We start from the raw sequence: 26,808 nt of genomic DNA on the forward strand, positions 1-26,808 counted from the left end.
ATTATCCTTGCTCTTTTTATCTAGTAATGGATCGATACAACCTCTTATGTCCCTACTTATGTCCCAATTTAATGGAGACACTCTAATGACCCTGGTTCATGTTCTCATTATCAGTCCAGTTCATCAGTGTTGATTACATTTAAATGACAATAAATTAAAGTATAAATTTTTTTTCAAAAGAAAGGATGACATACTACTACCCAGATTCTGGATGAGTTCCTGGTTAGTATTGTTTACTAAGCTGCAGGAACTATGATCATTATTATATTAAAAATAAAAATGTAGGCAGCCAACCGCATCACTGTATCACACTCCAAACCCCCGCCACCCATCAACCTCCCCGCCCGATGCTGTGTGGTGTACTGTGCAGGTGAGTTTACCTCACAGAGTTCCACAGCTAATCGCAGTCTAGTTTCTCTGGTGCAGGATTGTTGTTGTACAGTAAAATGTAAATTGTACCGTATTAATCTATGCACTTCCGATAATTAGTTATCAGCTAGTCAATAATAGACTTCCTGAAATGTAGTTATGGCTTTTCGTTTTGGCCCCATTTGGCCAACCCTATGAGAAATGTCTGGGGGCGCCACTGCTTCTGCATACTTTATTGCATACTCATTTTGTTCTTCTTTAGTTCTTAAGTTCGAACTTTTCGGCAATATCTAGATGCACATTCTTTCGCTAACCACCTTCCCTGTCTTTCAAAGCCATAATTAAGCTCTAGAACTTAAGTATAAAACACAGAGAAAAAGGTGAGAACAAAGTGAGCCTCCCAACAAAATTAAGCCTATAACTCACGTAAACAGAGATACGTGTGCCGGCTAGAGGACAATTACTGAACTACTGGTCTTGGTACACAATCGAACTGGACATTCGGTTTTCCAGATTTTGTCCGTTAAATCCAAAATCCGTTGAATGGAGGTCTGTTAAATCGAGGTGTCAAACATGTGAACCATGTGACGTAACGTGAACCTAACCATTGGATGAAAACATATCAGTGCGTGCTTAGTGCCGGCCCCGGTGCATAAGGAAGGGCGCTTGGGCACACTGCACCAGATTACATATGTGGACGAATGATTCGCTGTAGCAAAGCCTACCTAAAGCAGCTATAATAAATTATCCACCTTAGTCTAATAACTAGTAACAACAAGAAAGAAATCCACAGTCACTTTAAAAGAGCTGCAGGATGATCCGAAGACAGCAGGAACAACTACACAAATTTGCACAGAACCCAAGAATCCAAGATCCCAATCATACCCACAGTGACGGATGCTTTGAATAAAACATGAATGGTCCAATGTACCAGGACATATTACTGGAAAATGTATTCTGCCAAGCAACTAAATGTGGGCATTTAAACATCAAATATTTATATTCATTTATTCTATTTATTTAGGCACTCAGACGGCACAGAGTCTATTACCAGGTTCAAATCTCAGCAGTGCTATTAGATGGCCAGGCATTTACACAGGGGGTGGATGGCCGAAGCCCCGCGATGGACTGGTACATGTACAGCCCATTCCTGCCACGTGCACAGTGTTTCACAATTGTACCTGGCCTACTACGACCCTGACCAGGATGAAGCGGTTGATGAGAATAAAATGTATTTAATTAATAATTCTTTAAAGGTAACGGTACTGGCTAGACCTAGCTGATCTTCTGATTTTAATCCTATTAAACATTTATGAATGAGACCTTTGTAAGAACTAGACAGAAGGAAAAGGCAAACATAAAACCAGTCCTGCAAAGGTGGATTATTTCTTACTGTAAATGTGTCAAAGCTGTCATTGTAAAGAACTAATGATATTAATTTGAGGTGCCACTTTTTGTACAAATATTAATCCACATCTCTTAAAGAAGAAACTGAGAAATTTCTTAGTGGCTGCATGGCAGAGCCAGAATATAAACATTCCAACTGATAAGAGAGAACATGTATAAGCGTGTAGTGCCCCGTTTTGGGACGGTACCCTGTTCAGGGTGTGTTCTTAACCCTTGTTCTTACACACTCTTTCATACAAATATTAATCTATATGATCAGTCAAATATTATAGGCCAGTGGTATCTTAGTGGAACTAGATTAGTAATCAGTAGGTTGCTGGTTTAAGCCCCAACACCACCAAGTTGCCACTTAATCCATAACTGCTTGAACAGTGTTCAGTCACAGTTTTAAGTTACTTTAGATAAAAGCGTCTGCTAAATGCTGCAAATGTAAATAACAAAAGAGACCGAAAAATCCCCCATTACAGGTGTGTGTGTGTGTGTGTGTGTGTGTGTGTGTGTGTAAGCATGAGCATGTGAGTGTAGGTAAGACAAGGAGGATCAGGCCTCAGAGACACTTATCGCATTACTAAGGACTTACTGACATAGCACTATGACTCACACACACACACACACACACACACACAAACACACATTTACATTTTCAGCATTTAGCAGACGCTTTTATTCAAAGCGACTTACACAATGAGCAGAACACGATGAGCAATTGAGGGTTAAGGGCCTTGCTCAGGGACCCAACAGTGGCAACTTGGTGGTGGCGGGGCTTGAACCGGCAACCTTCTGTTTACTAGTCCAGTACCTTAACCACTGAGCTATCACTGGCCCACACACACTCACACACACACACACACACACACACACACACACACACACACACACACAAATGCTGCTGCAGCAATTGATGTCACTCCTAAAATCCCCATCCTGGCTGACCTCCAACGGGCATCCTGGTAAACGGACTGTACTTTCCAGGACACTAATAAAGGTAGAACTTGGCCGACTGCACCCTGTAATATTTTAAAACCAGTAACCAGTGGTCAGCTCAGAAAGAAAAGGTCAGTAGTTTAATTTTACAGTTTATTCTGACACTAACACATCTAAGAAGCATGCTGCCCGATATCAAATGCAATCTGAGAGCTGAACTCTGCCCACAGCCATGGCACAGCATGGTGGGATATTATTAGGAAGCAGAACAGACCTGAGAGTCTGGATATACACTGATCAGCCATAACAGTAGATTTCTACACTCACTGTCCATTTTATCAGCTCCATTTACCATATAGAAGCACTTTGTAGTTCTACAATTATTGACTGTAGTCCATCTGTTTCTCTACATACTTTTTTAACCTGCTTTCACCCTGTTCTTCAATGGACAAGACCACTACAGAGCAGGAATAATTTAGGTGGTGGATCATTCTCAGCACTGCAGTGACACTGACATGGTGGTGGTGTGTTAGTGTGTGTTGTGCTGGTATGAGTGGATCAGACACAGCAGTGCTGCTGAAGTTTTTAAATACTGTGTCCACTCACTGTCCACTCTATTAGACACTCCTACCTAGTTGGTCCACCTTGTAGATGGAAAATCAGAGACGATCGCTCATCTATTGCTGCTGTTTGAGTCGATCATCTTCTAGACCTTCATCAGTGGTCACAAGACACTGCCAACAGGGCGCTGTTGGCTGGAGATTTTTGGTTGGTGGACTATTCTCAGTCCAGCAGTGACAGTGAGGTGTTTAAAAACTCCAGCAACGCTGCTGTGTCTGATCCACTCATACCAGCACAACACACACTAACACACCACCACCATGTCAGTGTCACTGCAGTGCTGAGAATGATCCACCACCCAAATAATACCTGCTCTGTAGTGGTCCTGTGGGGGTCCACTACCATTCTTGACCATTGAAGAACAGCATGAAAGCAGGTTACTACAGATAGTTACAGTTAATGACTTCAGTTTGGAGATGGTGCGGGGGGAGTCAAAATAAGTCAGCATGTTTCTGGAGTAATCGGGAATCCCAAGATAAAAATGTACACGTCTCCTGAACGCAAGTAACCTCGGGTCAGTTGAAGCCCTGTGTTAAATAGGTCAGTGCTATTATTATCGGGCTAAACTCAGGCTGAAAGATACCTAGAGAGGCTTACTGATAAACAACAACAACACACACACACACACACACAGATTCCATCATCACAGACACTAAAGCTTTTTATCCCAATTTAGCGTAGCCTGTTAGTCTGCTGGGGAGGTTGACATTCTGGACTGTGCCCTCTGACATGTGCGCAGACCCTCAACCCTTTCTTTTTGCCCATTCGCACATGAGGCTCATCTACTTCTGCACAGGTGCCTCGGTCTGCCAACCAGGGTCCTTGCACAGTATTTGAAGACCCCACCCACTTAGTCCAATCTTTTCCCACCCAGTAGACACAGTGGCCAATTTTGTCTGCTACAGGCACCGCCAAGTGTGCCTGCTAGATGGCACCCAGCCGACCAATAGCAGAACCGAGAATCGAACCAGGGTGTTCAGCGGAATATCTCGCTGAGGCACCTGGATGCCCTGAGAAAAAAAGAGGTTGAAAAAGGAAGGTGACCCTCCTCAGACCCTAGTCGGGGGGCACTTAACCCACCCCACCATGTTTGGTTTTTAATGCTGAATACTAGGGATGCATCGATACCATTTTTTCCCAACCGAGTACGAGTACAAGTACATGTATTTTTGTACTTGCCGATACCGATACCCGATATGACAAGGGGTTTAATGATACCACGTCCAAAAATGCACGTCAACAAGTAGCGAGTGATCAAAGTGTTTGTGCGCTGACGTGATGAAATCAAGGAGGAAAAATACATGAATCTGAGTGGATTTGGCAACACGAATAGCATATAAATTGCATTAATAAATATTTTTGCAATGTCGGTGTTTTGTTGTTATGTTTTGTAGAGAACGATCAGGTCAGAAATACTGTAAAACGTGTGTGTGTGCCGGTGTATTCTGATATAAACTATATTATCCCCCTGTCCCACCTGTTTACACTCCTCTCCTGCGTTTCCCCTCACACCGTATCCTGCGTTCTCATGGGCTGTTCGACATGTCACTCATTCCCAGTCGCACATCTCAGATCAGATATCTGACATGCTAGAAAACTCGAGCTCTCGGCGAGCCGGTCGGATCGAGTTGTTGGATAGTTCACACTTAGCGATCGAGAGCCGAGTTTTGATCGCTGAGCGAACGCCGAGTTGCTCCCGAGCCGGCAAATCTAGTGCAGACCAGTCGCCGAGCGAAAATCAGGGCAAAAATCGTGTAGTGTGAACCAGGTATAACGCAGCAACGTGCACTAGGCACACGGTATCGGATGTTTAGTATCGGAGCCTCGTTTGCGAGTACGAGTACAAGTTAATGAGCGCGGTATCGGGCAAATACCCGATACCAGTATCGGTACTCATGCATCTCTACTGAATACACACCGGTCATTAATATATAGTATTACTGGGTTTCGGACTCATGAAATGAAATAGCTGATCTGCATGAAACACACACACACACACTTAAATAACAGAGGAGGACGTGAGATATCGTCATCAGTACTTACGTAGGAAATGCTTCTCCAGCAAGGCAATCTCCAGATGACCTTTAACCTCGTTGAGACGCTCAGAGTCACTCCTTAAATCCTGCACGCCGGCCATGTTTAGAGTCCCAAATCCAGCCTAAACACACACACACACACACACACACACACACACACACGCACAATTACAATCTAACCAGGCTTCAATCTGTTTCATTGAATGTACACACACACACACACACACACACACACAGACACACGCACGTGGTTACAGGCAAACCACGCTTACCTTACCTACACACGCACACAACGAAGGCTCAGGAAAAATGCAAAACACCCAGAAGGTGCACGCACACGCACACACACACACACAAGCACGCACGCACACACACGCACACACACACACACACACACACACAGTCTAAACAGGGTTGAATCGTACTGAAAAATCTACCTCCAGCAGCGTGGCGCATAAAGAGCATCAGACATCCTCACTGTGCCTCACAGAGATGTTTGGAGTAAAAGGCGAGGTGTGTCTTTAAGAGGCCGATGCAACTGACAATGTGGGCATGCTCTTTTCTTTTACACACACACACACACACACAGACTGCAGCACTGTTTCCCCGCAATAGGCTGCTGTGTACGCACTATGCGTCAGGTCTCTGAGCTGTCTAGCGTGCTAACAGAGCTGATGGACAAAGTACGAGAACATTTCTTCATTTCTTCATTTAATTTCTTCATTTTCACCGACTGCTTCATCCTGGTCAGGGTGCAGGACAAGAACACACCCTGGACGAGGTGGCAATCCACTGCAGGGCGACATACACTCACACATGCAATCAAATCCAGATCCAGTTTAGTAGCCAGTTGACCTTTGTGTGTTTTTGGAAGGTCAGAGAAACGTGGAGTCACTGGAGAAAGTGCATCTGGCTCTGGGAGAGCATGTGAAACTCCTCAGTGAGCAAAAATGAGGAGCAAACCAAGTTGCTGCAGGTTTAAGAGATTATTCAAGGTTTTATAGAGGACAGGCGCTTGGATGGCACAGCTGTAATATATACTAGCAATCACAGGTTCGAATCTCAGCTGTACTATCTGCAGGCTTAATTGATGATTGGCTAGTCCAAGAATGGTATTGCCAGGTCTCCATATCTCCAAGCTGTCTCATGCAGGTGAAAATAAGCGGCCAGCTTGATAGTCACAGCCCTCCTCGGTCAGAGTGGAGGTCAGCAGTATCAGAAAAAGCAAAATGCAATTGCGTAATAATATGATACAACTAGATTGGGAAACAAAAATAATGCATTAAAATATAAACAAACAGCATCAGCAGGGTGGAATAGTGGTAACAAAGGGATACAGGATAGATACTCAGCGCCACAACAAATGTCTAGCCAAAACTAACTAAGTGCATCGGCTAAAAACCCCAATTCTTCTCAAGGACGTCATGACAGAGTGCTTCAATAAAGGCAGAAAAAAGCATCCACCAGACATAAAGACAAGCTTGTTATCTGGATTAACCAGTCTGTTCTGATGTGAAAGTGATAAAAAAAATTGTCAAATAAAATTCAAGTAAGGTCTAGGGTGAAGCATCTTTTATGGCTTCATTGATAATCAGATTCCGACAATAGAGTGGAGGCTGTTATAGCTGTAAAGATAGATAGATAGGTAAATATATACAGTAGATAGACACCAATCAACCTTAACATTAAAACCACCTCCTTGTTTCTTCACACATTGTCCATTATATCAGCTCCACTTATTATATAAAAGCACTTTGTAGTTCTACAATTACTAACTGTAGTCCATCTGTTTCTTTACATACTGTTTTAGCCTGATTTCACCCTGTTCTTCAATGGTCAGGACCCCCACAGGACCACCACAGAGCAGGTATTATTTAGGTGGTGGATCATTCTCAGCACTGCAGTGACACTGACATGGTGGTGGTGTGTTAGTGTGTGTTGTGCTGGTATGAGTGGATAAGACACAGCAGCGCTGCTGGAGTTGTTAAATACCATGTCCACTCACTGTCCACTCTATTAGACACTCCTACCTAGTTGGTACACCTTGTAGATGTAAAGTCAGAGACGATCACTCATCTGTTGCTGCTGTTTGAGTTGGTCATCTTCTAGACCTTCATCAGTGGTCACAAGACGCTGCTGACGGGGCGCTGTTGGCTGGATATTTTTGGTTGGTGGACTATTCTCAGTCCAGCAGTAACAGTGAGGTGTTTATAAACCCCAGCAGCGCTGCAGCACAACACACACTAACACACCACCACCATGTCAGTGTCACTGCAGTGCTGAGAATGATCCACCACCCAAATAATACCTACTCTGTGGTTGTCCTGTGGGGGTCCTGACCATTGAAGAACAGAGTGAAAGCAGGCTAAAAAAAAAAGTATGTAGAGAAACAGATGGACTACAGTCAGTAATTGTAGAACTACAAAGTGCTTCTATATGGTAAGTGGAGCTGATAAAATGGACAGTGGGTGTAGAAATGAGGAGGTGGTTTTAATGTTAAGGATGAACAGTGTACATACAGGTATAATTATAAGAATGAAAAATATGTAGGCTTGGATATGGCGGTGCAAATGTGTGTCTTAGTTTGAGTTTGTCTTAGTTTTGAGTTTAAAGGGGTGGTTTCTTTATTCTTGCTAATGGTTTTTAAAACAGGATGTTCAGCAACCTTATTTTTTCCACATCATGTAAATGCACACACATGCCCTCATCCATACAAAGCATTAGGTCATGTGGTGCTAGAAGCCATTAACCAAAACTAGTGTGGTGAGTCATGTGGGTCCAAAAAAACCAAAGAAGCTAACATCCAAACCTCGTACTGACCAAGACCTCACGCTTACCGGACATGCACTAATGATAAATGAATAAATGATCCCAGAGTGCTTGCTGCTATTGAGGTCTTTCACTTTCACTTCTAAGATGCTTCACTTTCACTGCCTAGATGATGAGGACAGGAGCCTCACTGTATTTTAATCAGGGTCTCAATCTCGAGATGACTGTCCCATTGCCTCAAGTTTAAAACAGATGCATCAAGACACACATTTTTAGTTTTATCTCTGGTGACCGCACTGTTTACATGTATGGAGGACAGGGACGGGGCGGGGGAGAGGGAACGGGGCTAGACTGATTGAGGGGATGACTCATCATTCCCCTCCGAGTCTCAATAGAGAGCTGCCGCTGCTCAGATGTCTCAACAGCCCGACACATTTTTCCAAAAATACCCTACTACATGCCTGTCATGCAGGGAACTCCAGTGCCAAGCTCCTGCCAGGGTGCCACGCAGGGGAAAGACTGACATGACAACATGAGAGTGTGGTTTTAAACCCAGATTTCGCCTAAAGGCGTTTTTGCCTTTAGGTTTTCTTCCACTTCCATCACGCAGAAGGTGGATTACTGGACTAGTCCAGTACCTAATCTGCTGATCTATCACTGCATATATTTTGTAGTGTCAAATTAGACATCACAAATTCTACAGAAATGTTGTTTTGACATTTCCTTGATCACAAACCCCTTAACAATACACTGGCAAAACTAAGTGTGGCTCTATAAAAGCATTTGTTTGGTGGGTTGCTATTTAATGAGCTCCAGTTGCTGATCTATTGACAGAATTTGGCCCCACTATTAGTATTTAAAGGCTACATTATCAGGATCAGGATTTAAATCCTTTTTTGGGAGTAGTAATAATAAAGCTGTTGTTGAGGTTAAACTTCCTGGAACAGTTGGGAGGGAGCGTGTGCGGCTCATTCAAATCAGATGCATATTGGGTCTTCCCTGCTGACTCAACAGGAGCTTACGTGCAACAGGAGCTAACGTCAAGCCTGAAGAATGTATAAACAACACTGGAGAGAGGTGGACACTTCTTCAAATTAATCAGTGTAAGCGTATTAGACACACCAGTTGCAAGCAGGTGTATAAATTTAAATTCAATATAACATCAATCCTATAAAATGCTTCTAGCTTTGATAAGACAGTCTGGTGAAGGCCCTTGTCCTGTTCCAGTATGACTGTGACCATTTGTACAAAGACATGGTTTGACCTGTTTGGTGTAAAACTTTAGTGGCCGGCACAGAGCCGTGAACCTCGACCCCACCTCAGGATGAACTGGAAAGTCAGATGCAAGCATCAATGCCAGACCAGAAGAAATGCCAGAAGAAAACCCCCCTTTGACTAAATGGAAACAAATTCAATTGTGTGAAAGGCAATTTTTAGAAAAGAAGAGGCTGTTATGGCTACAAAACGGGGGCCACCCGCATATTAATGTCCATGGTTTTAAATGAGGATGGGCAACAAGCTTATGGTGAGGTGTCCACACACTTTTGCTGGGTGTGGTCCTCCAGAAACAGTGAGTGCAGTAACTCACCATCGCGATTAAAGAGCAAAATTAATCGTGATTAATCTCGATTAAAAATTTTTATCGTGTGACAGCCCTAATATATATGTATTCATCTCAATTAATCGCAAACTAATAATTAAGCAAAATTTGAACAGTTATGCACATTGTTATTGCAAGAACGTGTTTACCAATAAAACATTCATAAAATATGATAAAATTATTAAATCTAAATTAATTGTAGAAAGCACATTATCTGACAAAAGTGAGGATCTTTTCCTGTTCATGACCCTGACACTGAAAACAGGTGCACCAACCATAATGTTTTGATCTAATATAAGGCATCAATAAAGCATCAAAACACAGATATGATTATTTCATAGATCTATTAAGAAAACCCTTTAATACTGTGTTTGTGCAGAAAGAATACTGGGAAATACTGTTCTAAATTACCATTTAAACATCTATAAATACCTGAAACAGTCAAGTTAGCATACATTATCTATAAGTAATTGACTGTAGCTATATAAAAAAAGAGTTAATTAAAACAGTCCATGTAAACGCTTAGTCCATATACAGTAGTGTTCAACAAAAAAAACAGTGATTTTAAAAAAGCAAATAAAGCACAAAATCATTATAATAACTTTTATTTCAATAAATGCAAATGCACTGAAAATACTACACTTTCAATTCTAAATCAAAACATTAACTAAATTTAGCCAGTTTGTGTTAATCCTTTACAGAAAGTTAAGAAAAATTAATATTAGGCTGTTCAAAATAATAGCAGCATTTTTCTTTAAAAACTCAAAAAATGTATCTATAAACTGAAAAAAATGTTTGAGGTTTCACTTTACTTTAAATTACTGAACTAATATTTAGTGGCATAACAATTGTTTTCCGAGATCTGTGTTGTATGGAGTCGACCAACTTCAGGCACCTCTGAACAGGTATTTCAGTCCAGGATGATCAGACTACATTCCACAGTTCTTCTGCAATTTTGGGTTTTGCCTCAAAAGAACGCATTTCAGATGTCAGCCCACAAGTTCTCTATGGGATTGAAGTCAGGGGATTGGGCTGGTCACTCTATTACCTCAATCTTGTTTGTCTGTAACCAAGATGTTTTGGGTCATTGTCATGTTGAAACACCCATTTTAAGGACATTTCTTCTTCGACATAGGGCAACATGATCTCCTCAAGTATTCTGATATATTTAAATTGATCCATGAACCCTCGTATGCCATAAATAGGCGTAACACCATGGTAAGAAAAACATCCCCATATCATCATTTTGTACCACCATGCTTTACTGTCTTCACAGTGTACTTTGGCTTGAATTCAGTGCTCAGGGGTCGTCTGACATACTGTCTACGGCCACTAGACCCAAAAAGAACAATTTTGCTTTTACCAGTCCACAAAATGTTGAGCCATTTCTCTTTGGACCAGTCAATGTGTTCCTTGACAGATTTTAACCCATTCAGGACACGTGTGTTTTTTAACAACGGAACTTTGCAAGGAGTTCTTGCTGGTAAATTGGCTTAATTTAATTATCTTCTGTACTCACTGGTAACTTCAGATGTTCCTTGATCTTTCTGGAGGTGATCACTGGCTGACTATTTGCCATTTTGGCTATTCTTTGATCCATTCAAACAGTAGTTCCACACTTCCTTCCACATCTTTCAGGTTTTGGTTGTCACTTCAAGGCATTTGAGATCATTTTAGCTGAGCAGCCTATAATCTGCTGCACTTCTCTGTATGTTTTTTCCCTCTGCAATCAACTTTTATATCAAAGTACGCTGTTCATCAGAACAATGTCTGGAACGACCCATTTTACCCAGTATTTCAGAAGGAAATGCGCTATGACCAACCTGTGCAACATTTGCCACCCTCCTACATTAAATAAGGGCCAAAATTGACACCCGTTCTTCTGCAGAATGAATGACTTCACCAACTGAACTCCTCACTGCTATTATTTTGAACAACCCCCTTTCAATCAATGCTTTGATTACTCAGAATGAGCGGCATGCATGTCCTAATTGTTGGGTTTGTTTTGTTTTCATTACTCTACTACACTTTCAAGTAAATTATTTGCTATGTAGAAATATCACTTCTACTAAAAACAGTGATTCATCAGGTTAATGGTGTTGGACTGCTATTTTTTTGAACACCACTGTAAATATCAGATACGAATGTGTTTTTAGAAAACTACAAACATCACAAATATAAATCATGTTTATAACCATGTGATAGAATAACCTGAATAAACTGTAGAGATGAAACATCACACAGAGCTTCACTTTTTACCTGAGGGGGAGGAGGCGGAGCTACACGGTTTTGCTGGACAGCTCTAGCAGCCAATGGAAATACTCGTTACAAAGCTTGCGTGGTTTCATTCATCTTTTCATCAACACGTAAAAAAAGTGAAAACCGCTAAAAGTAGTTTATCATCGGACAGTTCATGCGCTTTACATCCTAATTCATCTAAAATATAGTTAATTACCACAGAGACACACATGTACAGTATGTGGCACAAACAGCCAAATAAAAATAGTTAGATAAAAAATTTTAATCTTGATAAATTTTTTTTATCGCGATTAACGACAGCCCTAATATATATATATATATATATATATATATATATACAGTGTATCACAAAAGTGAGTACACCCCTCACATTTCTGCAGATATTGAAGTATATCTTTTCATGGGACAACACTGACAAAATGACACTTTGACACAATGAAAAGTAGTCTGTGTGCAGCTTATATAACAGTGTAAATTTATTCTTCCCTCAAAATAACTCAATATACAGCCATTAATGTCTAAACCACCGGCAACAAAAGTGAGTACACCCCTTAGTGAAAGTTCTTGAAGTGTCAATATTTTGTGTGGCCACCATTATTTCCCAGAACTGCCTTAACTCTCCTGGGCATGGAGTTTACCAGAGCTTCACAGGTTGCCACTGGAATGCTTTTCCACTCCTCCATGACGACATCACGGAGCTGGCGGATATTCGAGACTTTGCGCTCCTCCACCTTCCGCTTGAGGATGCCCCAAAGATGTTCTATTGGGTTTAGGTCTGGAGACATGCTTGGCCAGTCCATCACCTTTACCCTCAGCCTCTTCAATAAAGCAGTGGTCGTCTTAGAGGTGTGTTTGGGGTCATTATCATGCTGGAACACTGCCCTGCGACCCAGTTTCTGGAGGGAGGGGATCATGCTCTGCTTCAGTATTTCACAGTACATATTGGAGTTCATGTGTCCCTCAATGAAATGTAACTCCCCAACACCTGCTGCACTCATGCAGCCCCAGACCATGGCATTCCCACCACCATGCTTGACTGTAGGCATGACACACTTATCTTTGTACTCCTCACCTGATTGCCACCACACATGCTTGAGACCCTCTGAACCAAACAAATTAATCTTGGTCTCATCAGACCATAGGACATGGTTCCAGTAATCCATGTCCTTTGTTGACATGTCTTCAGCAAACTGTTTGCGGGCTTTCTTGTGTAGAGACTTCAGAAGAGGCTTCCTTCTGGGGTGACAGCCATGCAGACCAATTTGATGTAGTGTGCGGCGTATGGTCTGAGCACTGACAGGCTGACCCCCCACCTTTTCAATCTCTGCAGCAATGCTGACAGCACTCCTGCGCCTATCTTTCAAAGACAGCAGTTGGATGTGACGCTGAGCACGTGCACTCAGCTTCTTTGGACGACCAACGCGAGGTCTGTTCTGAGTGGACCCTGCTCTTTTAAAACGCTGGATAATCTTGGCCACTGTGCTGCAGCTCAGTTTCAGGGTGTTGGCAATCTTCTTGTAGCGCAACAATTCGTCTTTTAAGATCCTCAGAGAGTTCTTTGCCATGAGGTGCCATGTTGGAACTTTCAGTGACCAGTATGAGAGAGTGTGAGAGCTGTACTACTAAATTGAACACACCTGCTCCCTATGCACACCTGAGACCTAGTAACACTAACAAATCACATGACATTTTGGAGGGAAAATGACAAGCAGTGCTCAATTTGGACATTTAGGGGTGTAGTCTCTTAGGGGTGTACTCACTTTTGTTGCCGGTGGTTTAGACATTAATGGCTGTATATTGAGTTATTTTGAGGGAAGAATAAATTTACACTGTTATTTAAGCTGCACACAGACTACTTTTCATTGTGTCAAATTGTCATTTTGTCAGTGTTGTCCCATGAAAAGATATACTTCAATATCTGCAGAAATGTGAGGGGTGTACTCACTTTTGTGATACACTGTATATATATATATATATATATATACAGTGTATCACAAAAGTGAGTACACCCCTCACATTTCTGCAAATATTTCATTATATCTTTTCATGGGACAACACTATAGACATGAAACTTGGATATAACTTAGAGTAGTCAGTGTACAGCTTGTATAGCAGTGTAGATTTACTGTCTTCTGAAAATAACTCAACACACAGCCATTAATGTCTAAATAGCTGGCAACATAAGTGAGTACACCCCACAGTGAACATGTCCAAATTGTGCCCAAATGTGTCGTTGTCCCTCCCTGGTGTCATGTGTCAAGGTCCCAGGTGTAAATGGGGAGCAGGGCTGTTAAATTTGGTGTTTTGGGTACAATTCTCTCATACTGGCCACTGGATATTCAACATGGCACCTCATGGCAAAGAACTCTCTGAGGATGTGAGAAATAGAATTGTTGCTCTCCACAAAGATGGCCTGGGCTATTAGAAGATTGCTAACACCCTGAAACTGAGCTACAGCATGGTGGCCAAGGTCATACAGCGGTTTTCCAGGACAGGTTCCACTCGGAACAGGCTTCGCCAGGGTCGACCAAAGAAGTTTAGTCCACGTGTTTGGCGTCATATCCAGAGGTTGGCTTTAAAAAATAGACACATGAGTGCTGCCAGCATTGCTGCAGAGGCTGAAGACGTGGGAGGTCAGCCTGTCAGTGCTCAGACCATACGCCGCACACTGCATCAACTCGGTCTGCATGGTCATCATCCCAGAAGGAAGCTGACGCACAAGAAAGCCCGCAAACAGTTTGCTGAAGACAAGCAGTCCAAGAACATGGATTACTGGAATGCCCTGTGGTCTGACGAGACCAAGATAAACTTGTTTGGCTCAGATGGTGTCCAGTATGTGTGGCGGCGCCCTGGTGAGAAGTACCAAGGCAACTGTATCTTGCCTACAGTCAAGCATGGTGGTGGTAGCATCATGGTCTTGGGCTGTATGAGTGTTGCTGGCACTGGGGAGCTGCAGTTCATTGAGGGAAACATGAATTCCAACATGTACTGGGACATTCTGAAACAGAGCATGATCCCCTCCCTTCGAAAACTGGGCCTCATGGCAGTTTTCCAACAGGATAACGACCCCAAACACAACCTCCAAGATGACAACTGCCTTGCTGAGGAAGCTGAAGGTAAAGGTGATGGACTAAACCCAATTCAGCACCTGTGGCGCATCCTCAAGTGGAAGGTGGAGGAGTTCAAGGTGTCTAACATCCACCAGCTCCGTGATGTCATCATGGAGGAGTGGAAGAGCATTCCAGTAGCAACCTGTGCAGCTCTGGTGAATTCCATGCCCAGGAGGGTTAAGGCAGTGCTGGATAATAATGGTGGTCACACAAAATATTGACACTTTGGGCACAATTTGGGGTGTTCACTGTGGGGTGTACTCACTTATGTTGCCAGCCATTTAGACATTAATGGCTGTGTGTTGAGTTATTTTCAGAAGACAGTAAATCTACACTGCTATACAAGTTGTACACTGACTACTCTAAGTTATATCCAAGTTTTATTTCTATAGTGTTGTCCCATGAAAAGATATAATAAAATATTTGCAGAAATGTGAGGGGTGTACTCACTTTTGTGATACACTGTATATACAGTATATGTATATATAAATATATATATATATATATATATATATATATATATATACAGTATATGTATATTTAAATATATATATATATATATATATATATATATATATATATATATATACAGTATATGTATATATAAATTATTGCGTTCCACAGTAAAACACTGGGCACAAAGTAATCGGGGCACTAGTCCATCACAGGGCTTCATGTCTGTGTGGACACCTGACTGGCCAATGGCACTGCTTAGATTTGAACCCGGATTGCAGCAGTGATATCACAGCAATATTACAAACTAGCACAGAAATGATTAAAAATAATATTTTTGTATAGCAGTGGGTGCTGCTCACACAGCTGGACTTAATACTTGTGTCCACATACTTTTGCCTGTGTACTGTATTAATGACTTCTTTAAAAAGATTTAGTCACATTAAGTTGGGTATTCATATTATAATTTACATTTCATTTAAAACATCTGCTTTATCCTGGTCAGGCTCGCAGTGGGTCCGTTTTCACAGGGAAACGCTGGGCGTAGGGCAAATACATCCTGGACAGGGCGACAATTTATCACAGGACTTCGGCCATCCACCCCTTCTCAGGTACAGCCATTCTGTCTGTGTAGACACCCGGCCAAATCTCAGCGATGGTGGATGGTGGATCTAGCATGACAGATCGCTGTACCACCCGAACGCCTCATATTAAGATCTTTATTGTAAATATGCAGGGCTGTAAAAGGTCAGATGAGCAGAAGGCGGCATGAGACGGTAGCAGAACCCAGGCAACATAATGAGACTGAACATGAACACGGTTGTGAGCAGTTTGCATCTTTGGCCCTGTGACCTAAAGCCTAGTCACAGTGGGAGGTTTGGAGATCTGCCCTGAGTAAAGCTGATAAACATATAAGCACATCTGATGGCGTGTTTGTGTTCTTCTAACGTGGGAAGATGGCACAATGAGTCATAGATAAAGTTGAAATAAAAAAGTTGTTCTGTAGCCTCGTGTTGGCAAACACTGCCTTTGTTTTTAGCTCTTTCTCAAACAGAGGGGACTGAACACAAAGGTTCTGGCTTTTACCAACCATTGAGCAATTTGGGGTTAGAGCCACGCTCAAGAGAACACATGAGCCTTTAACCCACATAGGTGCTCATATCATGATGCCACAGTTCCTCTGCCCTGTATCCACACTTAAGTATGCATACTTTTTATTTACGCTAAATGGAACAGAACACCTAGGGTCTGTCTGACTCTAGCCACAGCTGACTATTCAAAAGCATATTCGATTCAGTACAGTTTCTACATCGGATGCCCTTCCTGATGCCCTTTCCAACCTTCCTGATTATCCAGGCTTGGGACCAGCACTGATATGTGAGGAATATTTTAGAGGAATCTGAGTTTGCAAAGCTGGGCTGTAGCACTGTCGCCTCACACCAAGAAGGACCTGGGTTTGATTTCCAGTAGGAGTGGTCTGGGTCCTTTCTGTGTGGAGTTTGAGGGCGGCACGGTGGCTAAGTGGGTAGCACTGTCGCCTCACAGCAAGAAGGTCCTGGGTTCGATCCCCAGGTGGGGCTGTACGGGTCCTTCCTGTGTGGAGTTTGCATGTTCTCCCCATGTCTGTGTGGGTTTCCTCCAGGAGCTCCGGTTTCCTCCCACAGTACAAAGACGTGCAAGTGAGGTGAATTGGAGATACAAAATTGTTTATGACTGTGTTTAACATTAAAACTTGAAGTGTGTAAAACATGATGTTAAAATCCTAATAAAGTAAAGAAAAGTCAGGACTTTGACAGGGCCACTTCAAAAGTCTAATTACAATTATTCTTGACCATTCAGATGTTACCTTGGATTACCGTCCTTCTTCATAACCCAATTATAACTTATTTCCAGCTCATGGACAGATGACCTTCCATTCTTCCCAAGAATTGTCTGTTAGGCAGAGTGTTTCATCAATTCCACAGTAACATCAAATCATCCAGGTCATGGTGGAGCAAAGCTTCGATATGCTGCACTTTGCAGGTATACAAACACAAACTGTATCCTGACCAATGCATGAACCATGGATTATTCAAATGTGGACTATTCCCGAAAGCCAGAACAGCAATGACACTGGCATGACAATGATGTGGTAATGTGTGTTGTATTAGAATAGAATGCCTTTATTTGTCATATATACATATACAGATGTACAGTACAACGACATTCTTTCTTCGCATATACCAGCTTGTTTGGAAGCTGGGGTCAGAGCGCGGGGTCAGCCATTATACGGCGCCCCTGGAGCAGAGAGGTTTAAGGACCTTGCTTAAGGGCCCAAAAGTGACTGCGTGGCAGAGCTGGGATTTGAACTCTCACTAGGCTACCACTGTCCCTATTAGTACAACTATATGCAAGTCCACATTAGCTGGCACAATTAAAAGAAAAAGAAAAAATGAGGGCTGGTTCTCTTTAAAGTAGTTAAAGAACTTGTTCTCATGAGGCAGGTATACAACATAATAACTTACTTCCTTTTTATTAGTAGAAATGATTTCAAAATAGGTGCAGCACAATCAGACTAATGGATAAAATCCCACAGAAATGATTATCAATTTCCCACAAAGTCTGACAACACAAACATGATATATTACACCCACAGCCAAGACTATGATTCATTATCGATAAAGAAAGACAAAATCTTTCATAGAGGCATGTCACTGAGCTATAACTGCTCTTTATATACACCGATCAGCCATAACATTATGAACACCTCACTGTTTCTACACTCACTGTCCATTTTATCAGCTCCACTTACCATATAGAAGCACTTTGTAGTTCTACAATTACTGACTGTAGTCCATCTGTTTCTCTGCATGCCTTGTTAGCCCCCTTTCATGCTGTTCTTCAATGGTCAGGACCCCCACAGGACCACCACAGAGCAGGTATTATTTGGGTGGTGGATCATTCTCAGCACTGCAGTGACAATGACATGGTGGTGGTGTGTTAGTGTGTGTTGTGCTGGTATGAGTGGATAAGACACAGCAGTGCTGCTGGAGTTTTAAACACCTCACTGTTGGACTGAGAATAGTCCACCAACCAAAAACATCCAGCCAACAGCGCCCCATGGACAGTGTCCTGTGACCACTGATGAAGGTCTAGAAGATGACCAACTCAAACAGCAGCAATAGATGAGCGATAGTCTCTGACTTTCCATCTACAAGGTGGACCAACTAGGTAGGAGTGTCTAATAGAGTGGACAGTGAGTGGACACGGTATTTAAAAACTCCAGCAGCGCTGCTGTGTCTGATCCACTCATACCAGCACAACACACACTAACACACCACCACCATGTCAGTGTCACTGCAGTGCTGAGAATGATCCACCACCCAAATAATACCTGCTCTGTGGTGGTCCTGACCATTGAAGAACAGGGTGAAAGCAGGCTAAAAAGATATGCAGAGAAACAGATGGACTACAGTCAGTAATTGTAGAATTACAAAGTGCTCCTATATTATAGGTGGAGCTGATAAATTGGACAGTGAGTGTAGAAACAAGGAGGTGGTTTTAATGTTATGGCTGATCAGTGTATAGCAAATATCTTTGCTATTGTAAGCTCCTCTGTGCCTGGTAGAGACGCCCGGGGGTTTAACATGTTAGCGTGTTTTATCTAATCTTCACTCAGCAACAAGTCAACAGGAAGAGCACTGAATAAACAGGAGGCCGGGGCATCTATAGACGCCAGACCAGCTCTTCATCTCCGGACTTTAAATGAGCTAAATTAGTTCAACAACACGAGCTAGTGCCTGTGCAGCACACAAAGCATCATCTGCACCAGTGTCTTATTCTGTAAATACACACTTTCACCCACTTTCTGACATTGTGATGACTCAAAAAACCAAATAAACACAAGCAACTGAAGTTCCCCTTCACACAAAGTCACCTGACTACAAGCAGTCTGGGCTGTTATGTAAGACCTATTTACATGACACACCACTTAATAAACCTCAGACATACAAAGTACATGGCAACCAACATCAGACCATGCCCTTTATTTGGCCCTTTCAGGCAGCAACATCAAAATACAACCTATGAAAATGCAGCAGATGCATTAAACCAACTATTAGTAACATAAACAAGCATTTAAAGAGAAACCGATTTGACTACCTGCCTCTATATGACTAGAGAGTCCAGCACCTGACATTTTATTTCATTTTCATTAGCCACTTTATCCTAGTCAGGGTTGCAGGAGATCAGGTTCCACTGAGAAACACAAGGCACAAGGCAGGAATACCCTGGACACTGCACCAATTAATCACAGGGTCTTGTCATCTACACCGACCAGGCATAACATTATGACCACTGACAGGTGAAGTGAATGACACTGATTATCTCTTCATCACAGCACCTGTTAGTGGGTGGGATATATTAGGCAGCAAGTGACATTTTATCCTCAGAGTTAATGTGTTAGAAGCAGGAAAAATGGACAAGCGTGAGGATTTGAGCGAGTTTGACAAGGGCCAAATTGTGATGGCTAGACGACGGGGTCAGAGCATCTCCAAAACTGCAGCTCTTGTGGGGTGTTCCCGGTCTGCAGTGGTCAGTATCTATCAAAAGTGGTCCAAGGAAGGAACAGTGGTAAACCGGCAACAGGGTCATGGGTGGCCAAGGCTCATTGATGCATGTGGGGGGCGAAGGCTCAACAGACAAGCTACTGTAGCTCAAATTGCTAAAGATGTTAATGCTGGTTCTGATAGAAAGGTATCAGACTCCATGCCTTGACGGGTCAGGGCTGTTTTGGCAGCAAAAGGGGGACCAACACAATATTAGGAGGGTGGACATAATGTTATGTCTGATCGGTGTATACATGTCTGTATAGATGCCTAGTTGGCCTGTAGTACCACAAGGATTCAACCCCAGATCTTAGCAGTGTTTGGCTAGCATAATAGACCACTGGGCCACCTGAGCTCCACCCAACTGCCTGTAAATAAAAATAAACTTAATGTAAAGGATTCTGAGTTGTGTAAAGCTAATTATTTTTAGTGACATGGGTATAAAGTCTTTTAATGTTGGAAAAAGTTTTCAGGAAGTCTGAATTTAAGGCTCAGATGTGTTCTAATGGAAAAATAAGTATTGTAAGGCTAATGCCAAGTTCACACTACACGGCTTTTAGATCTGTCAGATCGCTGTACAGTTCACACTACATGACTGAATCTCTTGCAGTTGGGAGTCTTTAATGTCAGTGTATTCTGCAATTTCCCTCTGGGATCAATAAAGTATTCTGATTCTGATTCTGATTCTGATTATTTCACACTACACGACTGATCGGCGACAGGGGGTCACACACTACACAACCTATCACCGGGGGGAATCTCAGAAGAGTTTGGTAATTTTGTCACAAAAAAAACACACGCGAGAATTGATGAGGGGTTTAACGATACCACGTCCAAAAATACACGTCAACAATAATTGAACGATCAAAGCTGTTTAAGCGCTGATGTGCAGCATAAAAGCAAGTAGGACAAATAAATGAATCTGAGTGGATTTGGCTACACAACCAGCAGGGATTGTCTGTTCTGTAGTTAGTTGGAGGTAAATAAATATTTTTTTGCAATGCAGCGTGGGTATTATGGTTTGGCGTGGACTTATAGATCACAAAATTCTGTAAAGCTTGTGTGTATGTCGATGTATTCTGACAGAAATCATATTATGCCCCTGTCCCATGTTTTTACACTCCCCCGCATATCCGCCCTTCACACCCCATATCTTGTGTTCTCACTGGCTGTAGTTCCACATAGCACTCGCTGCTGCTCGCAACCTGCTTGCAATGCCTTTCACACTACAGAATTTTGAGTCGCCGACAGGTTCCGATATTTAACATGCTAGATATTTTATCGAGTGATTTGAGTTGCTTCCGAGTTGCCTTATCTAGCACCGATGTAGTGTGAACTAGGTATAAGGCTATGGTGGTGAAGCTTGAACCAGTGACCTTCAGATTACAGTACTAGGCCAGTTTCTTAACCGCTACCACTGTCATTTTAGTTTAGAAAAGCTAAAAAAGAGATTTTAAAAGAGTGCTGTAATTTGTGCTCTGTGAGGAAAAGAACTCTGTGTTTTGAATTGCCAGGAATGTTTAAAGTTTGAAAGGCTGAAGAAATTTGAGTGCTGTGAGGACAGGGGCGTTTGGGATTTGTAGAAAAGGAGAATTTTAGGTTTATTAGGTTGGGAGAGTCTAAGTTTTGCATGGATTGAAGGATTAAGGTTTTTTGTATAAAAAATGCTAAACGAGCTGGTTTCCAGGTTGCTTGTCAGGTTGATGAAACTATGGGGGTTCTTCAAAAAGTTTCCACACTTTTTTTAACTCCATTTATTAAAAATTAAAAAAACAAATGACATCACTTTTTTACAGTCACCTTGATGCATTTTTTCAGCATCGGACCAACTTTTTTTTTTAAATGCCATCAGCAAAAAATGTTTTTGGTTGAGCATGTAGCCACTGATGCATCACTGCTTTCACATCATCATCACATGAAAATCTTCTTCCTCTTAAAGCTTCTTTGAGCGTCCAAAAAGGTGGAAATCAGATGGCGCTAAATCCGGACTATAAGCTCTCAGTCTCTCAGAAACGACCAATTACTACTCCTCCCTCCCTCACAGTTTCCAAACAAAATATAAAAGTGAGGAAACTTTTTGAAGATCCCTTATAGGTTGAAAGGTTTGCATTAGGTTTTTTTAAGGCTAAGTGGGTTTGAGTTGGGTAAGGCTAGCTGAATTTGAGATCAGCCATGACTGACGTTTTATTAAGTAGTTATTTTATGTAAACATAAAGATAAAATTGTGTTTGAGAAATAGTAGATTTTTGAAGCTACCTTGCTTGAAGTTCGGCCAGGTCATTAAAGATCTACTATTTCCTCGAGCTGATGAAATTTGCTAAAGCTAATTAAAATTTAGTTTAATAAGCCTTTGACTTGTAAGATAATGGTAACTCATTTTAAGTTGTATGATGCTAAACAAATTGAAGTTAACAACAGAATAATTTGAGCTCCATATAGGCTGAATGTATGCTAAGCAAGGCTATAGCTGTATTTTAGTTAACTACTTACTGGGTCCTTCATCTCTTCTGGTTCTCGGAGCGAAAGCCGAGGCCTCGTTAGTATCTCCTCAAAGCCTTCGCTATCCGAAGCTGTGGGGGACTCGGCAAGGTCCAGCAGCTCATCACGTTTTGAACCTCTGAACCTTATTTTGTCCAGCCTCTTTAGCATGGTCAACACAGCAATCTTAGGCTTTACTTTAGCATGGTTTACGCCAACCCTGCAGAGATAAAAAAAAGAATGAAAATACAGAACCTGACACTAAGTGACCCTATATTATTATGCTTATTTACCATTCAGCTCTGATCCATCTTAATGGCTTCATTAGCAAAATTTCTTAAGCTAACTGTTGAAAGTGTGCTAATGACAATTTGATTGCTAGCTAATCTTAGTAATGGCACGAGTGAATGCAATCTCCCAGATGGCACATACAAATATCGCCAGTAATAGGTGACCTAATTCCCCTGCCATGACTAAACACTGTGTGCAATGGGGAGTAATAAAAGTGGGAACATTAGGAGTCTGTAGCTCATCAGACAGAGTCAGACAAATCAGTGTAAGACAAAACAAAGCTCATTATTAACACTGATTATGGAGAGTACTGTGCACTGAAAGGACACTGTGGTGCAGCTAATAACAGACCTTAATGCCTTGTCATTTAAATTCTGTTCCTTTCTGTGGACTGTCAAGTAACAGTGAATCATCACAGGAATGACCTCTATAAAAACCATCAAACCAGAGATATGGGACTAATGAAATAGTAATAGTTTAAGCATCTTTGTAAAGATTAGACATGGGTTTTATTTTGTGTCTCAGACTTCTGAGCACTTCTAGTCCTAATCTGGGCCTCAATAAAAGGTCCTGATCCTCTAAGTCTTTTTTCTGGGTCTGCATTTTAATAATCAAAGTCTTATTCATTCAGGGTTCCATTGCCCCAAGTCTTTGCAAGGTCATTGTTCTGGATCTCAATGTTGAAAGTCTTGATCTAGGTCTTAATAAATAAGGACCCCAAATTCCCCTTGGGGAGAAATTAAGTGCATCTATCCATCCATCAAATACTCAGCCTTGGAGTGGTACTTGATACTTGGTCCTTAACTCTTAGAATCTGTATTTGTTTGAACCATTAGTCTGTCTGGTCTTATTTTTGAGGCTAGTTCTAGGTCTTAGTCAGATATACAGTTACATCTAAGTCTTAATCCAGTCTTAAATTTACATTTTTTATAACTGCATCTAACTAACTATCCACAAAGTTGAATCAGCTCATCTGGACACAAGTTTGTTGTAGAGATACGTTTCGTCACTCAATCCGAATGACTTCTTCAGTCTGAAGAAGCTTAACCTGATGCTTAACCTGGGTTTGAATTTATCCTTGGTCTGGGACCTAAAAGTCTTGTGTTGGGTCAGATTTGTTAGAGGTCTTGATTGGCACCTTAGAGACTCTAAGCTTATGGTCATTACTTTGAACCCTGGTCTTTGTCTTGGACTCAGTTCTATGAGTCTTGGTTAATGTTTTAAACAGCATTTTGGTCTCGGTCTCTGTGTGTAATGGTTTAGTCAGACGAACAATAGTCTTGGTCAATCTTTCAATTCTTGTCTTGTTCTGGGTCTTCATAATTAACATTCTTGGTTTAGGGTGTCAATACTTTAAATTCTTCATCTATGTACTAAAAATTCAATTTCTTTACTAGTTAGAGAGTTTGGGTCACAATATTCAGTCTTGGTTTGGGTCTTAATCCCTAGCCTTTTTGGCTCTTGTTGATTTGATAATTAGAGTCATGAATAAAACTATCTGTGTTGTAAACATGCTGAAGATGTAACTTGCAGGAAAAGAACTACCAGATGTTCTCCAGGTGCTCCTGCTCCTTTTCTGAGAATCTCTCAACATACAGAAATGAAAGTAGGAGCACTTAACACTCCATTATTGTAAGAGGAATAATCACATTTGGCTGGCAGTACAACTTCCTTTCCAGAAAAGAGGAGTGAATGCTAGTCAGCTCTACAGAGCATGCTAAACACAAATAGCATTTCGAACTAATCGTTCCACCGCCTACTGGATTCAATATCTCCATGGTTTTTATGCCCACAAAGCCTACAAGCTTGCCGCAAGGTCTTCTGATTCACTTGTCATTGAGATCACTAGTTCTAAAGAGAGGCTGAGAATACAGTCAGGACAATGAGCCCAGATACAAAGTCACAAACTGAGCGCATCAGGGTACAAGGACACAAGGACGTCCTTGAGATGCATTAAAAAGATTAATTGATGCATGTTGCTGTTTTGTTGTAGGCATGATTGTGGGCAGAAATAATGCTGAAAATGTAATCATGTCTTAACCTCTGCATACAATACCCAGTAGTCTTAATAATCTGAATGGTTGAGATTACAGCCTCAATTGCTGTTTTTTCCATCTTCTTTATCACCAAAGTTTGAACTTTACTTTTCTTACATTTCTCCCTTTTCTCTCAATCTGCATTTCCAACAACATCTTTGCTACTTTCACCACCCCCATAATGACCAAGCAGGGCCACAGACCAGCACCTGCACCCTCTGATACATGTAAAGTCACTGGTCACTTTTTACCCCAGTCAACAGTGGATTCCCACAGAGACGTGCTGCATATGGAGAGTCACGCTACTTTATATGTGTTCCTCCCCTACTTATGAAGGTACTCAACAGCGCCCGTGACAGTCTGTGGCTCTCATTGGTCAGTGTAGGGGTTTGAAGCAGCAAAAAAGTAAATATGTTACAACTGGCAATTCGTTGTGACTAGATTGGAAACAAATGGGGAGAAAAGCAATAAAAATACACAAGGCAGGCTCGTATGGGAATCTGTATAGCATACGGAGAGTCACGCACCGATTCCCATTATGGCCCGTCTCATTGTGCAGACGCCCTTGATCAACCAGCAGAGGCCATAATTGCATCAGTCATGTTGAATCCTCCTTGGCAATCCCACCCAGAGAGGAGCCAAAAACATCCATGGACCTTATGGACTGATCCACAATTTTAAGAGAGTTCGTCAGCAAATCCTTCATTACATTTATGTGTAATCAAATAATTATTAAATCTAACCACTTTTAAACCAACTGCCCAAAATATGTACAGAGTATCACAAAAGTGAGTACACCCCTCACATTTCTGCAAATATTTTATTATATCTTTTCATGGGACAACACTATAGACATGAAACTTGGATATAACTTAGAGTAGTCAGTGTACAGCTTGTATAGCAGTGTAGATTTACTGTCTTCTGAAAATAACTCAACACACAGCCATTAATGTCTAAATAGCTGGCAACATAAGTGAGTACACCCCACAGTAAACATGTCCAAATTGTGCCCAAATGTGTCGTTGTCCCTCCCTGGTGTCATGTGTCAAGTTCCCAGGTGTAAATGGGGAGCAGGGCTGTTAAATTTGGTGTTTTGGGTACAATTCTCTCATACTGGCCACTGGATATTCAACATGGCACCTCATGGCAAAGAACTCTCTGAGGATGTGAGAAATAGAATTGTTGCTCTCCACAAAGATGGCCTGGGCTATAAGAAGATTGCTAACACCCTGAAACTGAGCTACAGCATGGTGGCCAAGGTCATACAGCGGTTTTCCAGGACAGGTTCCACTCGGAACAGGCTTCGCCAGGGTCGACCAAAGAAGTTGAGTCCACGTGTTCGGCATCATATCCAGAGGTTGGCTTTAAAAAATAGACACATGAGTGCTGCCAGCATTACTGCAGAGGTTGAAGACGTGGGAGGTCAGCCTGTCAGTGCTCAGACCATACGCCGCACACTGCATCAACTCGGTCTGCATGGTCGTCATCCCAGAAGGAAGCTGACGCACAAGAAAGCCAGCAAACAGTTTGCTGAAGACAAGCAGTCCAAGAACATGGATTACTGGAATGCCCTGTGGTCTGACGAGACCAAGATAAACTTGTTTGGCTCAGATGGTGTCCAGCATGTGTGGCGGCGCCCTGGTGAGAAGTACCAAGACAACTGTATCTTGCCTACAGTCAAGCATGGTGGTGGTAGCATCATGGTCTTGGGCTGCATGAGTGTTGCCGGCACTGGGGAGCTGCAGTTCATTGAGGGAAACATGAATTCCAACATGTACTGTGACATTCTGAAACAGAGCATGATCCCCTCCCTTCGAAAACTGGGCCTCATGGCAGTTTTCCAACAGGATAACGACCCCAAACACAACC

At 42.0% G+C, this 26,808-nt stretch overlaps 1 protein-coding gene across 1 annotated transcript in view; it reads right to left on the minus strand.

Moving 5' to 3' along the window:
- gramd4a (GRAM domain containing 4a) overlaps positions 1-26,808 on the minus strand; it is a 65,081-nt gene that overhangs the window by 36,309 nt on the left and 1,964 nt on the right. Inside the window, exons 2-3 of the mRNA XM_063006847.1 lie at positions 22,625-22,832; positions 5,365-5,479 (exon numbers count right to left, since the gene is read on the minus strand). Of these exons, the coding sequence (XP_062862917.1) occupies positions 5,365-5,479; positions 22,625-22,832 (323 nt within the window). The remainder of the gene's footprint in view (positions 1-5,364; positions 5,480-22,624; positions 22,833-26,808) is intronic.

This window comes from Trichomycterus rosablanca, chromosome 1 (genome assembly GCF_030014385.1).
Source record: "Trichomycterus rosablanca isolate fTriRos1 chromosome 1, fTriRos1.hap1, whole genome shotgun sequence".
Classification (NCBI taxonomy): domain Eukaryota; kingdom Metazoa; phylum Chordata; class Actinopteri; order Siluriformes; family Trichomycteridae; genus Trichomycterus; species Trichomycterus rosablanca.